The sequence below is a fragment of the Sceloporus occidentalis genome, unplaced genomic scaffold (assembly GCF_023333645.1).
Source record: "Sceloporus occidentalis isolate IW3139 unplaced genomic scaffold, rSceOcc1.0.p SCAF_7, whole genome shotgun sequence".
Taxonomy (NCBI): domain Eukaryota; kingdom Metazoa; phylum Chordata; class Lepidosauria; order Squamata; family Phrynosomatidae; genus Sceloporus; species Sceloporus occidentalis.
Genome location: NW_028316987.1, coordinates 56,651,218 through 56,663,095, shown reverse-complemented (window position 1 = coordinate 56,663,095; position 11,878 = coordinate 56,651,218). Strand labels below are relative to the sequence as shown.

General features: G+C 51.2%; 1 protein-coding gene across 1 annotated transcript; it reads left to right on the top strand.

The window, feature by feature from the left end:
* The first annotated feature begins 584 nt into the window (after positions 1-584).
* LOC149309775 (homeobox even-skipped homolog protein 1-like) lies at positions 585-9,250 on the top strand. Its single transcript, XM_089531338.1, has 3 exons — positions 585-1,083; positions 5,552-5,814; positions 8,708-9,250. The coding sequence occupies exons 1-3, from the start codon at positions 585-587 to the stop codon at positions 9,248-9,250; spliced, it is 1,305 nt and encodes a 434-aa protein (XP_089387464.1).
* The last annotated feature ends 2,628 nt before the right edge of the window (positions 9,251-11,878 follow it).

Below are 11,878 nucleotides of genomic sequence, written 5' to 3'. Positions count from 1 at the left end.
TCCTTCCCCCAGGTTTACACCTGGTGCATCCTTTCCTCCCCTCCCTCAACCCAGATCTCCCCCCACCACAACACAACACACACCTCCCACATCTCCCTCACCCCTTGGCCCCCTCCTCCCCTTTAACTCTTCTTCTCCGGCTCTTCCTTTCATCTTCCTCTACCCCCCGGCAGACGTTTCTATTTATCCCACCCCAGCCCCCCACCCCACCCCCTCCGGTCCAGGCAGTGGCGTCACCAGAGGTAGGGGCAGGACGAGGAGGACGGCACCCATTCCGGGATGACAGCTTCGGGAAGAAGAGGGCAATGGTGAGCTCCCTCCCAGAGCCGGCGCGGCAGAGGGGAGGCTTGGCAGCGCAAGGTCACCCCCAGCCCGGCTCCGGAGCCCCCTCGGCCGCCCTTGCTGCTCCTGCTGCTGCTCCTCTCTCTGCCTGGGAAGGGAAGAAGAAGAAGAAGAGGCGCCGGGAAGAAGGAAGAGGAGGAGGAGGAGGGGAGGAAGGGCTGGGAAGAAGGCGCAGAGAGGGAAGGGTGGATGGGGCTTGGGGCGGGGAGGCCTCTTCCTTGGGCCCCCAGAAGCCCCGCGTTATGGACGCCAGGAAGGAGATGGTGATGTTCCTGGAAGGGGGTCCCCTTGCCCCCCTGGTGGGCAAGAGGGCATCTGGCTTGGCAGAGGTGGTGGGCAGCCCCCGCCCAGAGCCCTCTCAGGACAGCAAGGGGCTTCACCGGAGGGGATGCCTCAGCCCCCGAGCAGGACCCCTGTCCTCCCGAGAAAGAGGAGGAGGAAGAATAGAAGATGGAGAGGAAGAGGAGGAGGAAGAGGAAGACGACGAGGAGGAGGAGGTGGAAGTCCTGCCAGGGACAGGGACGGTCCCCGAGATCCGCTCGGCGGCGGCAGCGCTGCTCCTCTCGGCCGGAGCGGAGCCTTCTCCCCTCCCGCCGCCCCCGCCGCCCCCCCTCCACCGCCTCTCGGCCAAAGGCCAGCAGAGCAGCTCCGACACCGAGTCCGACTTCTATGAGGAGATCGAGGTGAGCTGCACCCCGGACTGCGGCGCCGGCGGCGAGGAATACCACCAACATGGCAAAGGTACCCTCCTCACCCGAGAGACGCACAGCCCTCTCTTCCCTGCCCTCCTCTGCAGGGTTGGTTTTTTTAAGGGGGGAGTTGGAGGTCAGGTGGAACGAGGGGTTCAGGCAGGCTGGACCAGCCAAGGTGGATGGGGAAGAAAAGGAGAAAGGAAGGAAGGAATAGAAAGGAAGGAGAAGGAAGGAAGGGAAAGGAGAAAGGAGAAGGAAGGAAGGAAGGAAGGAAGGAAGGAAGGAAGGAAGGAAGGAAGGAAGGAGAAAAGAGAAGCACGGGAGAATGGAAGGAAGGATGGAAAGAAGGAAGGATGGATGGAAAGAAGAGGAAGGAAGGAAGGAAGGGAGGGAGGGAGGGAGGGAGGGAGAGAGAGAGAGAGAGGAAGGAAGGAAGGAAGGAGAAAAGGGAAGGAAGGGGGACTGGAAGGAAGGATGAAAAGAAGGAAGAATGGAAAGAAAAGGAAGGTAAAGGAAGGAAAGAAGGAAGAAGAAAAAATGGAGAAAAGATGAGGAAGGAAGGAAGAAGGGATAGAAGGAAGGATGGAAAGAAGAGGAAGGAAAGAGATGGAAGGAATAAAGGACGGAAGAAGTAGAAAGAATGGAGAAAAGAGAAGGAAAGGAGAAAGGAAGGAAGGAAGGAGAATGAAGAAAAGAGAAGGAAGGAATGAAGGAGGACCTTCTCCTCGATCCAGGAATTTGTATGTGCAGAAGCCTCACAACCAGGTGCAGGGGTTCTTCTGTCCCCCTCCCCGCTTGATCCCTAAAGCACTTAAGGGCCAGGGCACCCTTTCCCCTCCGACTCTGCTCAAGTGCCTCGAGGACCGCCGCCTGTCTTTCTTTTGGTGCCCCCCCCCTTGCTCTGCCAGGCCAGCCCTCTCCCTTCAGTGCCACCCCCCCCCCCGAGCCCCGGAGCCGAGCCTTGGGAGGCGTCTCTTTCTAATTGCCCCCAGAGAGACATCGGCCATAACTCGCACACATCTCCCGCTTTGAAGTCTAACGACGTGTTAATGGGGGACATGAAATCGCATCCTCAGTGCAAAGGGGACATCCTGACCTCTGCAGAGAAAAGGGAGAGAGGAGGGGAGCTTTTATTGGAATGAATTCCCCCAGAAGCTCTTCCTGTCCTTGGGGTCTAGCGCTCCAATTCCACCCCCTTAGTGCTCTCCTACCCCTCCCCCCAATCGCTCCCTCCCCATTCCCAAGGCAAAGGAAACGAGTTCCTCCAGATATGGCCGAGATCAAAAGAAATCCGCCTGCCTGCTGGCCAGGTTTCCAGCTTGCTCTCTGGGGAGTGTGTGTGTGTGTGTGTGTTGGCCCTGGTAGAGCTGCAACGTGCCGGGATGGGCAGGGAATCAGTCCCCCATCTTTCTCTGACACCCTGGAAAAGCCTGTAAAATTGCTGCAGACAGCTCCAGGGCTGCCCCATATGCGGTTCTGCCCAGGTGTGGGTTTGGCACGTTGGTCCGAGGTCCCCATTGCCTTGTCACTTCCCTTGCCCCGGCGGCGCCAGCTCTGTCGCCAAGGGCTCCTAATTGCCTCTTGCGACTCAGGCACAAGGAGACCAGGCGGCATTTGAAAGCCCAAGGAAGGCCTTGCTCGTCCCCTCCCACCCCCCGCTCCCCCCCAGCTCCCCCCCGCCCAGCTCTAAACTTACTTCTTGGGGGGAAGACCAGAGCTCCTGATCACGCCCAGGAGGGCTCCTTTGACCTCAACTGGAAGGAAGGAAGGAAGGAAGGAAGGAAGGAAGGAAGGAAGGAAGAAGGAAGGAAGGAAGGCAAGCGGGCAGGTTAAAAAGAGAAGGAAGGAAGCCTGGCAGGCAGGCAAAAAGGAGAAGGAAGGAAGGAAGGTAATTAGAGAAGGAAGGAAAGTAAAAAAAAAAAAGAAGAGGAAGGAAGGAAGGAAGGAAGGAAGGAAGGAAGGAAGGAAGGAAGGGCAAAAAGGAGAAGGAAGGAAAGTAAATAGAGAAGGAAAAGAAGGTAAAAAGGAGAAGGAAGGAAGGAAGGGCAAAAAGGAGAAGGAAGGAAAGTAGAGAAGGAAAGGAAGGTAAAAAGGAGAAGGAAGGAAGGAAGGAAGGAAGGAAGGAAGGAAGGAAGGAAGGAAGGAAGGAAGGAAGGGTTAAAAAAAAAGAAGGAAGAAAGGATCTTTCCATCGCCAAAATAAAAGGGATGGAGGTAGTGCGTCTTTTCAGCCACTGGCATTTCCCTTCCTCCACGGTCTGTTGTTGCTGTTGCTAAGTGCCTTCAAAGTCATTTCCGACTTTGGACGACCCTAAAGCAAGGGAGTTTTATTCTTGGCAAGATGTCTTCCCAAAGGGTTTTTCTTTCATCTGAGGCTGAGAGAGTGTGACTTGCCCAGGCTCACCCAATAGGTTTCCATAGCCGAGCGGGGGATTCGAACTCTGGTCTCCCAAACCACTACGCTGGCGCACATTTTGGACGGTCAGTCATTTGAAACTGAACCCGAGCCAACATTTTGGAACAAAAGCCGTACCCACCACCCCCACCCCCCGCCTGCCCCCCATTTTTCAGATATCAGGCCTAAGGACTGGATGCGAAGATCTTCCTTTTCCTTCCACATCAAAGGGCGGGAAGGGGGTATCTCACCTTTGATGCTCCTTCATACCTTTAGCCTATTCTCCTTGCATTGCAGAGGCTAGATCCTGCCTCCAAGATCGCTGTCTTGCTGGACTCACCGGTCTCCATTCTCTTTTTCTGCTTATGGGAGGAAAGAGGAGGACTTTCCTTGCCGGCCTCTGGCAGCCAAAGCAGCAAAGAATCCGGTGGGACCTGAAAGCCGATTTCTTAAAAGCCTAAACTTTTGAGAACTGAAGTCTTAGATGTGGGGTGAAGGTGGAGGGCGGGAAAGAAGGCTGTTAGATGCTTTGAAGGAGGCTGGAGGGAGGCAGGCCTGGCCTCTTGCATTTCCCTCCTCCTTCCCAGAGTCTTTAGACCGCAGGTGCTGGGGGGAAATCGAGCCAAAGATGAGGGGGAAATATCTCCTCACAGTTGGGGTTTTTTGGCCCTTGCACTGGAAGGAAGCCGGTGAGCATTCCTCCCATGGAAACCCACCTGAGTTTTGCGCTTTGCACAACGATTGATCCCGTTGAAATAAACGGGAATTCTGTCCAGCCTTAGAGGGGAGTTTTGGGGAAATAGGTCCAGCGGTAAATAATATACAATTATTCCCTGTGTTGGGATTCAATGATGTTGATTCCCGGGAAGGAGAGCATCCTTTTGCAACCTTAGCATGAAGGCATCCTGGACTTATCCTTTCAAGCCAGGGCTGAGTATCTGGCTTGAAAGGATTAGGTGCTTTCTTCTGATCCCAACTCGCTTCCAAGCAAAGGGAAGTCTGGTTCTAATGAAATCCAACCCTATTTACATGGAATCAGTCTGAGTGGTTTGAACGTTGGACTACGACTCTGGAGGTTAGGGTTCGAATCCCCTTTCGGTCATGTAAACCCATTGGGTGATCACGGGCAAGTCACACTCTCTCAGCTTCAGAGGAAGGCAATGGTAAAACTCCTGTCGACGAAACCTCCATAGCGTCCCCCGAGGGTCACCTTAAATCGGAAAGGACTTGAAGAACCGCTGCTATGGACTGGCTCTTAACGCAATATGCCCGCTCTTAATGCAGAAGGTGCCCCACTGAAATTAATAGGGTAAACATCCAAGTGATGAGGTCTAGGAGGGGATGCCAGGGCTCCAGTTCCTCTAAGACCCAATCCCATTAGGGGCCTGAACAACCCCTAAACCCTGTTGAACTGGGCAACCCCTAAAGCTCATTGAACTCAGTGGGCCTTAGGCCTGAGCAACCTCTAAAACTCATTCAACAGACCAACCTCTCATTCCCCATTGAATTCAATAGGGTTTTGGACCACAGCAACTCCTAGGTGGTTTGCCATTGCCTTCCCCTGAGGCTGAAAGAGTGTTACTGGGCCAAGGTCCCTGGATGACCTTGGCCCAGTCACACTCTCTCAGCCTCAAGGGAAGGCAATGGCGAACCTCCTGAGCAAAGCTTGCTAAGAAACCCCCATATTAGGGTCGCCATAGTCGGAAACGATTTGAAGGCACACAACGACAACAACAAAAAACCCTAAATCCTGATGAACAGGGCAACCTCCAACCTGCACTGAACTCAGTGGGCCTTAGGCCTGAGCAACCCCTAAACCCTGTGGAACAGGGCAACCTCCAATCTCCATTGAACTCAGTGGGCTTTAGGACTTGTCCTGTAAACCTGTGCCAAGCCTAGGCCTGCGGCTCAAGGCGCTTGTAGCTCGGGCCAGTAGCCCTCCAACTCAGAAGCCACTGCTGGCCAAAAGGGGGTCCCTTGGGGGCATGCACTCTCCCCTCCTCCTTTTCCTCCCCCCATAGCACTCTCCACAGGGGCAGAAACAGTGGGGCAGGGGGTGGGAGAAGCAGGTGGGCCTTGGCCTTTCAACCTCTGGATGTCTTTTTCTGGGCTTCCCCTCACAGGACAACGCTCAGAGACCTCGGCAGGGAGCCCCAGCAGCGGAGGAGAGCCCCCGAAAGGCAGTGGGGCCGGAGGCGGAGGCGGAGGAGGCTCGCAAGGCTCCCTGTCCTGCAGCGCCAGCGATCAAATGCGCCGCTACCGGACGGCCTTCACCCGGGAGCAGATCGCCAGGCTGGAGAAGGAGTTCTACCGGGAGAATTACGTCTCCAGGCCCCGGAGGTGCGAACTGGCGGCTGCCTTAAACCTACCAGAAACCACCATCAAGGTAGGATGATGATGATGATGATGATGATGATGATGATGATGATGATGATGAATAGCAGGAGGAGGATTAGGAGAATGATGCTCCCAAGAGAAGGGATCTCAAAGCGACAGTACAATTTCACAGACAGACAGACAGACAGACAGACAGACACACACACACACACACACACACACTTTGCTAAGTTTCTGGGGCCCTGAGATCCAAAGCCACAGGGAACTTCCAGGGCGGTGGGCTTCTACTATTGGTCCTATATTCCGATCTATTTACCAGGTCATGGGTGCTGCCACCCAGCTGGGAAGGTTTTATTAAGGCTGGGCAAGTCACATGCTCTCAGCCTCAGGGGAAGGCAATGGCAATCCCCCTCTGAACAAATCTTGCCAAGAAAAACCCATTAGTCTCCTCCCCCCCACACACACACACTTAGAGGCACACAACAACAGCAACAAGAGGGATGTTGTCTTGCAAACCTTTGTGCTGGCATTTACTACCGCAATTTAGAGTGCATCTACACTGTAGAAATAATGCAGTTTGGCACCACTTTGGAAGTGCTGCGGCTCCATCCTAAGGAATCCTGAGATTTGTAGTTTGACAAGGCCTTCTCTGCGAAAGAGTGCCAGTGCCTCACAAAACGACAGGTCTCAGGATTCTGTAGACTGGAGCCATGGCAGTTAAAATGGTGTCCAAGAGCATTATTTCTATAGTGTAGATGCACCTGAAGAACAGTTCCCTCTCACCCTTTCAGGGCATGGGAGGTGTGTATGTGGGGGTACCCCATCCTCTTTGGGAGACTGGTTCTGTGTCCTAACCCAAGCCTTAAATGTACTTAGCTAGCATGTGAAGGAGAGGGGCAATCCTGATAGAGAAACCTGACACATATCAATTCAGAAGTAAATCTCACTGACCTCTATGGGCCTCACTCCCTCCTAAGCGTCCATAAGAAGCCACCCAGGAATTTGGGAATGGATCATGCTACCTTTTTGTGGATTTTGGATGTTATTGTATTTTGTTACATGACCAACAGAGCTACACCTGGATGTGGTATCTTTGGGATATCTCCCTTTCGGGAATCATGGTGGCTACTTAGTTTTATCTACTCTAAGTACAGGAGGCATGCTTTAAGGTAGGGGCAGCCTGGGGAGGGGGGGCATAAAACAAAATCCAAGGTCCATATGAGGGCAATATTAGGTCAACAGCCCCCTTCCAAAATTAGAACGGGAATCTAGACCTGGTTTACTTCAACCAGGTTATACGATCTGAAATAATTTAATGTTTTAAATGGAGTTCGGATCAGGCTGTCTTTCACAGATCAAACACTGAACTGTGTGCACACTTATGTGGGAGTAGCCCCTGCTTTGGCTTTGAAGTTAGTGAGATTTGTTTGTGGTGTGCCTTCCAGTCCTTTCCACCCTAAGGTGAGCCTGTCACAGGTTTTTTTGTTTGTTTTGTTTGTTTTGCAAGATTTGTTCACAGTGGGCTTGTTTTTGTTTCCTCTGAGGCTGAGAGAATGTGACTTGCCCAAGGTCAACCAGTGGGTTTCCATGGCTGAGCAGGATTTGAACTCCCATCTCCCAGAGTTCTAGTTCAAGTTCTCAGTGAGGCTTGCTTTTATGTAAACTTCAGTAGAATTTCACTGCACACTGCTAAGAGAGCCGAAATCCAATGTGCTGCAGTTTATAAGGATTCAACAGCAGAGACATTACAGACAATTTTCAATCTAATTACAAGGGTAGGGGAGCCTGGCAAGGATTCAAGTTAGTTTTTTCTGGAAGAGCTTCCTCCTCCATAAATTTCAGTGGGATCTGGAGTACAACCTGTCAAGTATAATCAAGGATTGTTTCAAACATAATAAGAATATGGTGAATAGACTGAAAATTGGAAAGGCCTAGGAGAATGGAAGAGAAGAGACCTTGTGTAATTTGTAGTGGTGGTGATAATGATGATAAGAACTACAACTCCCACCTTTCACTTGCCTTGCAACTCCTAGCAGATGTCTAACAACTAAAGAAAGAAGTCAAGGAAGCAGATCCTTTGGGGATCTTGTGGAAGCATATAGCACAGACACACAGAGAAAAAAATATTTCTGAACTTCAGTGCAGTGACTGGGAAATGGCCAAATGCCATTTCTGTAGGCCTTGAGCTAGAGAAATCTTGGCAGGTATTGTTACGCTGAACTTTTTGTTGGTCAGCTTAATAGCCCATGCCTATACTGTACTTATTGGATATAGTTGATCCTGGTCAGAGGACACCCCATCCCTCCCTCTCTCTGGTTCTCTTTTTCACACAGAGTGTGACAGCTGAAGGCCAAAGAGAGCCCAGCCTAGGAGAGCAGCCGTCCTCTGCCTGGGTGACCTGGTGGCCTCACCACAAAGGAGGACAAAGGAAGCATGAGCTAAATACACAGCTAGACATGTAATATCCATGCTTCTTAGTCCTGCTAAAAAAAAAAATAGATAAAATTGGAGGGCCTTTTGGCATTCCTCCTGGACAGAAGACTGAAATGGAGGTCATGTCATGGGAAAAGAGGAAGCATGGTCACCATGAGCTAAAAACAGGACTGGAAATGTAAAAGCCATGCTTCTTAGCCCTGTTTAAAAAAAAAAGGAGGGCATTTTGTAATTCCTCCTGGACAGAAGGAGTCCTGGAAAAGGAGCAAGTCTGGTCAGCATGAGCTAAAATCATGGCCAGAAAATGTAAAAGCCATGCTTCTTTGTCCTGCTCAGAAAAATGGAGGGCCTTTTTGGCATTCCTCCTGGACAAGAGGCTGAAATGGAAAAGGACTTGGGTGCCCCAGGAGTGTAAGAATCCGTGTTTTTTATTATTATTATTTCTTATTGCATTTTTTCTCCTCTGGGATTTGAAAGCCTCCCTCGCCCTTCTTGTCGCCCTCTTGCAGGTGTGGTTCCAAAACCGTCGGATGAAGGACAAGAGGCAGCGCTTGGCCATGACCTGGCCCCATCCCGCGGACCCGGCCTTCTACACTTACATGATGAGCCACGCGGCGGCCACCGGCAACCTGCCTTATCCCTTCCCTTCCCACCTGCCTCTCCCCTACTACTCCCCGATGGGGCTGGGGGCCGCCTCCGCTGCCGCCGCCGCCCCCTTCAGCTCCCCGTTAAGACCCCTGGACACCTTCCGCGTCCTCTCGCACCCGTATCCGCGGCCCGAGCTGCTCTGCGCCTTCCGACACCCCTCGCTTTACGCGGCGCCGGCCCACGGAGGGGCGGCAGGGACCCCTTGCTCCTGCCTCGCTTGCCACGGGGGACCCAGCAACGGCCTGGCCCCCCGGCCCTCCGGATCGGACTTCCCCTGCCCCGCCGCCGCCAGCGCCACCCCCAGGACGGACTCCTTCCTCACCTTCACCCCCTCCGTCCTCAGCAAGAGCTCCTCCGCTTCGGGGGCCCTGGATCAGCGGGAAGAGGTCCCTTTGACCAGATAAAAGACCCACCGAGGGCTTCATCTCAGGGTTCTCGCCCTCCTCCCCAGATCTCCTCTCTAGAGACCTCTGAAGCAGCCCCCGAGTTTTCCGTCCACTCGTTATTGAACTGCCTTCCAAGGAGAGACCTTTCTAAAACGGAAAGGAAACTTTGGCTGCATCCACACTGGAGAGATAACCCGGTTTGGCACAGCTTTAATTGCCCTGGCTCAAGGCTATGGTAATTCTGGAAGTTGGAGTTTGTTGTGGGGCACAGAGCGGGCCCCACAACAAACTCTCAACTCCCAGAATTCCACAGCCTTGAGCCAGAAAAGAGTTAAAGCGGTGCCAAACCGGGTTATTGCTGCAGTGTGGGTGCAGCCTTTGAAAGAAAGAAAAAGAAAGAACCCGTCGCTTTGTTTTATCTTTCAAGGGAAGGGTTCCTTGCGCCGCGGAGCCCTGGAAAAATACAATGGAATCCGCGCAGGACTTTCCTAAGGACCTTCCTTGTAGGAAGGAAGGAAAAGGAAGAAAGGTTGATTGTTTGCACCGTTTCCCCCTCTGAAACTGCTAAGTACTTTTTCTTCTTCATCATCTTCTCCTCCTCCTCCTCCTCCTCTTCCTCCTCAGGACTGGTTTCCAGCCCACCGCGGCCTCAATAGCTTCTGTAGGACCTTCTATGTGACTGAAAGGAGAATACTTGAAAAGAAGGGATGGTCGAGCCTAAAGGAAAATAATAATGACTATAATAATGATAATAATGTATGCCTGATGAAAGATCTATGCTTTGCCAGATTAAAAAAAAAGGGAACGAAATATGAAGGGCCTCGGAGGAGTTGCAATGTGTCATCCCGTCATTTCGGGTGGGTGTTAAACTTACTAATAATAAACGGGAGGGCATCAATAACCGGTCGACGTTTAAAAACATAGACAACTACCTTTCCAACAGGCACTGTTCCGTATTTGGGTGGGTTCCCTCGCCTTTCCCTTTCCCCAGCTCCTAGAAATATTTATTTTATTTACATTTATTTGATGGATTTGTATCCTGCCTTTCTCCTAGAACGGGATTCAATGGGAAATACAATTTCCCCCTAATCTTTGAAGAAAGGAAAGGATCCTAATCGTTGAGGAAAGGAAAGGAGCCTAATCTTTGTACCTCGTTTTTTGAAAAAGGGTGAGGGCATTGAGGGAACAAGGGGTGTTGATCCGGATGGGGAGAACGAAATTGGGAGAGGGAAGCCCAGAAGGGTCCAAGCGAGTGGTCCTTTCCAACCTCGACCTGCCATTGTCTGTTGCTGGATTGTGACCACCGGTGAAATGAGCAAGAGATGCATATGTGGGGAGGAGGAGGAGGTCTTGGGATTTATTTGTGTGTGTCCCCCTCTTTTCTCTCTCTCTCTTTAATGTGTCGGCTGCAAGAGGCTTCTCAGCCCAGAGAGCCGGTGCGCCTGCCAAACGCTAACAAGCCGCCAAGGGAAGCGATTAAGTGACAGGGAGCAGACCGCTTCCCTCCTTCGCGCAGTTGCTGAGCTGCAAATTAAAGCCAAGGCGGGCTCCTCTCCTGCTTGAGACCCCTTCACTTTCCCCCATCGCTTTCCCCACCAGTATCACTTCTTCCTTCCCCCCTTTCTTTCTTTCTTTCTTTCTTTCTTTCTTTCTTTCTTCCCTTTTTCTTTTTTGGTTTAAATCTGATGCATTTCATCACAATTTTTTTTCCTTTTACATGGCGCGATCATTTCCTTCTCCTTGTACTTGTCTTTTCTACACTCCTTCTGCACCTTTATTTGCCCCCCTCCCCCCGGTGAGGATGCTGCCTCAGAGGGAAGGAAATATTCCCGGGGTTCCAACAACAACAACAACAACAACAACAACAACTTTTATGGAAGATACACTGTTGGCAAAATAGCAATTTGTAGAATCAGAGATTTGGAAAAGACCACAAGGGCCACCCAGTCCCTTTTGCTGTTGCTTTTTTTCTTTTGAAAGTAGTACTATCTTCCAAAATGTAATAAAAAGGGGGGGAAAGAAAGACACCGACACAGCATTAAAATGGACTAGTAATTGCTTTTGTCTTCGGTTGTTTAGAAGGCAGTCAATGCTCTATTTTTCCATGGCTATCTCTCTCGCCGAGTCATAATCCTTTCTTGGCGCTTCTGAACGTATTTCCGTATCCTATGTCCAGTTCGATTGTAACGAAAATAAAAGGGGAAAGGGAATAGTAGTAGAAGACATAGAGAGAGATCGAATTCGTTTCAAATATCAAAACCGGTGTCATCTCCACCTTTAATCCAGCGCTCAGTTAAACCTGATTTAAGAGAGGATCCAAAGATAGTTACAGGGAGAGTAAGTTTTACTGACATCAATGAGGTCTTACTTCCAAACAATACAAAATGTTGCAAGATCACTCCAGGGTTTTAGCACTCTTGATGGCGGTGGCTTTGGTTTAAAGCTAAGGATTCTGGATAATCTGGTTAGAGAAAACCCTTTGCTTCAAATAAACTGGTCATGATTCTTGGGAAAGCCGACTTCGGGAAGCCCTTGTTGAAATGGACAAGGCCCGAGGGATCCGGGTCAGTCAGATAGAAATGAATATCTCCCGTTCATTTCAATGGGGCTCCTCTCTGGAGAACTTTCGGGAAGATCAGGTACTTG

Excerpts from the sequence above, each read along its gene's own strand:
- LOC149309775 (XM_089531338.1), top strand. The coding sequence starts at position 585 with ATGGACGCCAGGAAGGAGATGGTGATGTTCCTGGAAGGGGGTCCCCTT. Across the intron at positions 1,084-5,551 it reads ATACCACCAACATGGCAAAG|GACAACGCTCAGAGACCTCG; the intron begins GTACCCTCCTCA and ends TTCCCCTCACAG. Across the intron at positions 5,815-8,707 it reads TACCAGAAACCACCATCAAG|GTGTGGTTCCAAAACCGTCG; the intron begins GTAGGATGATGA and ends GCCCTCTTGCAG.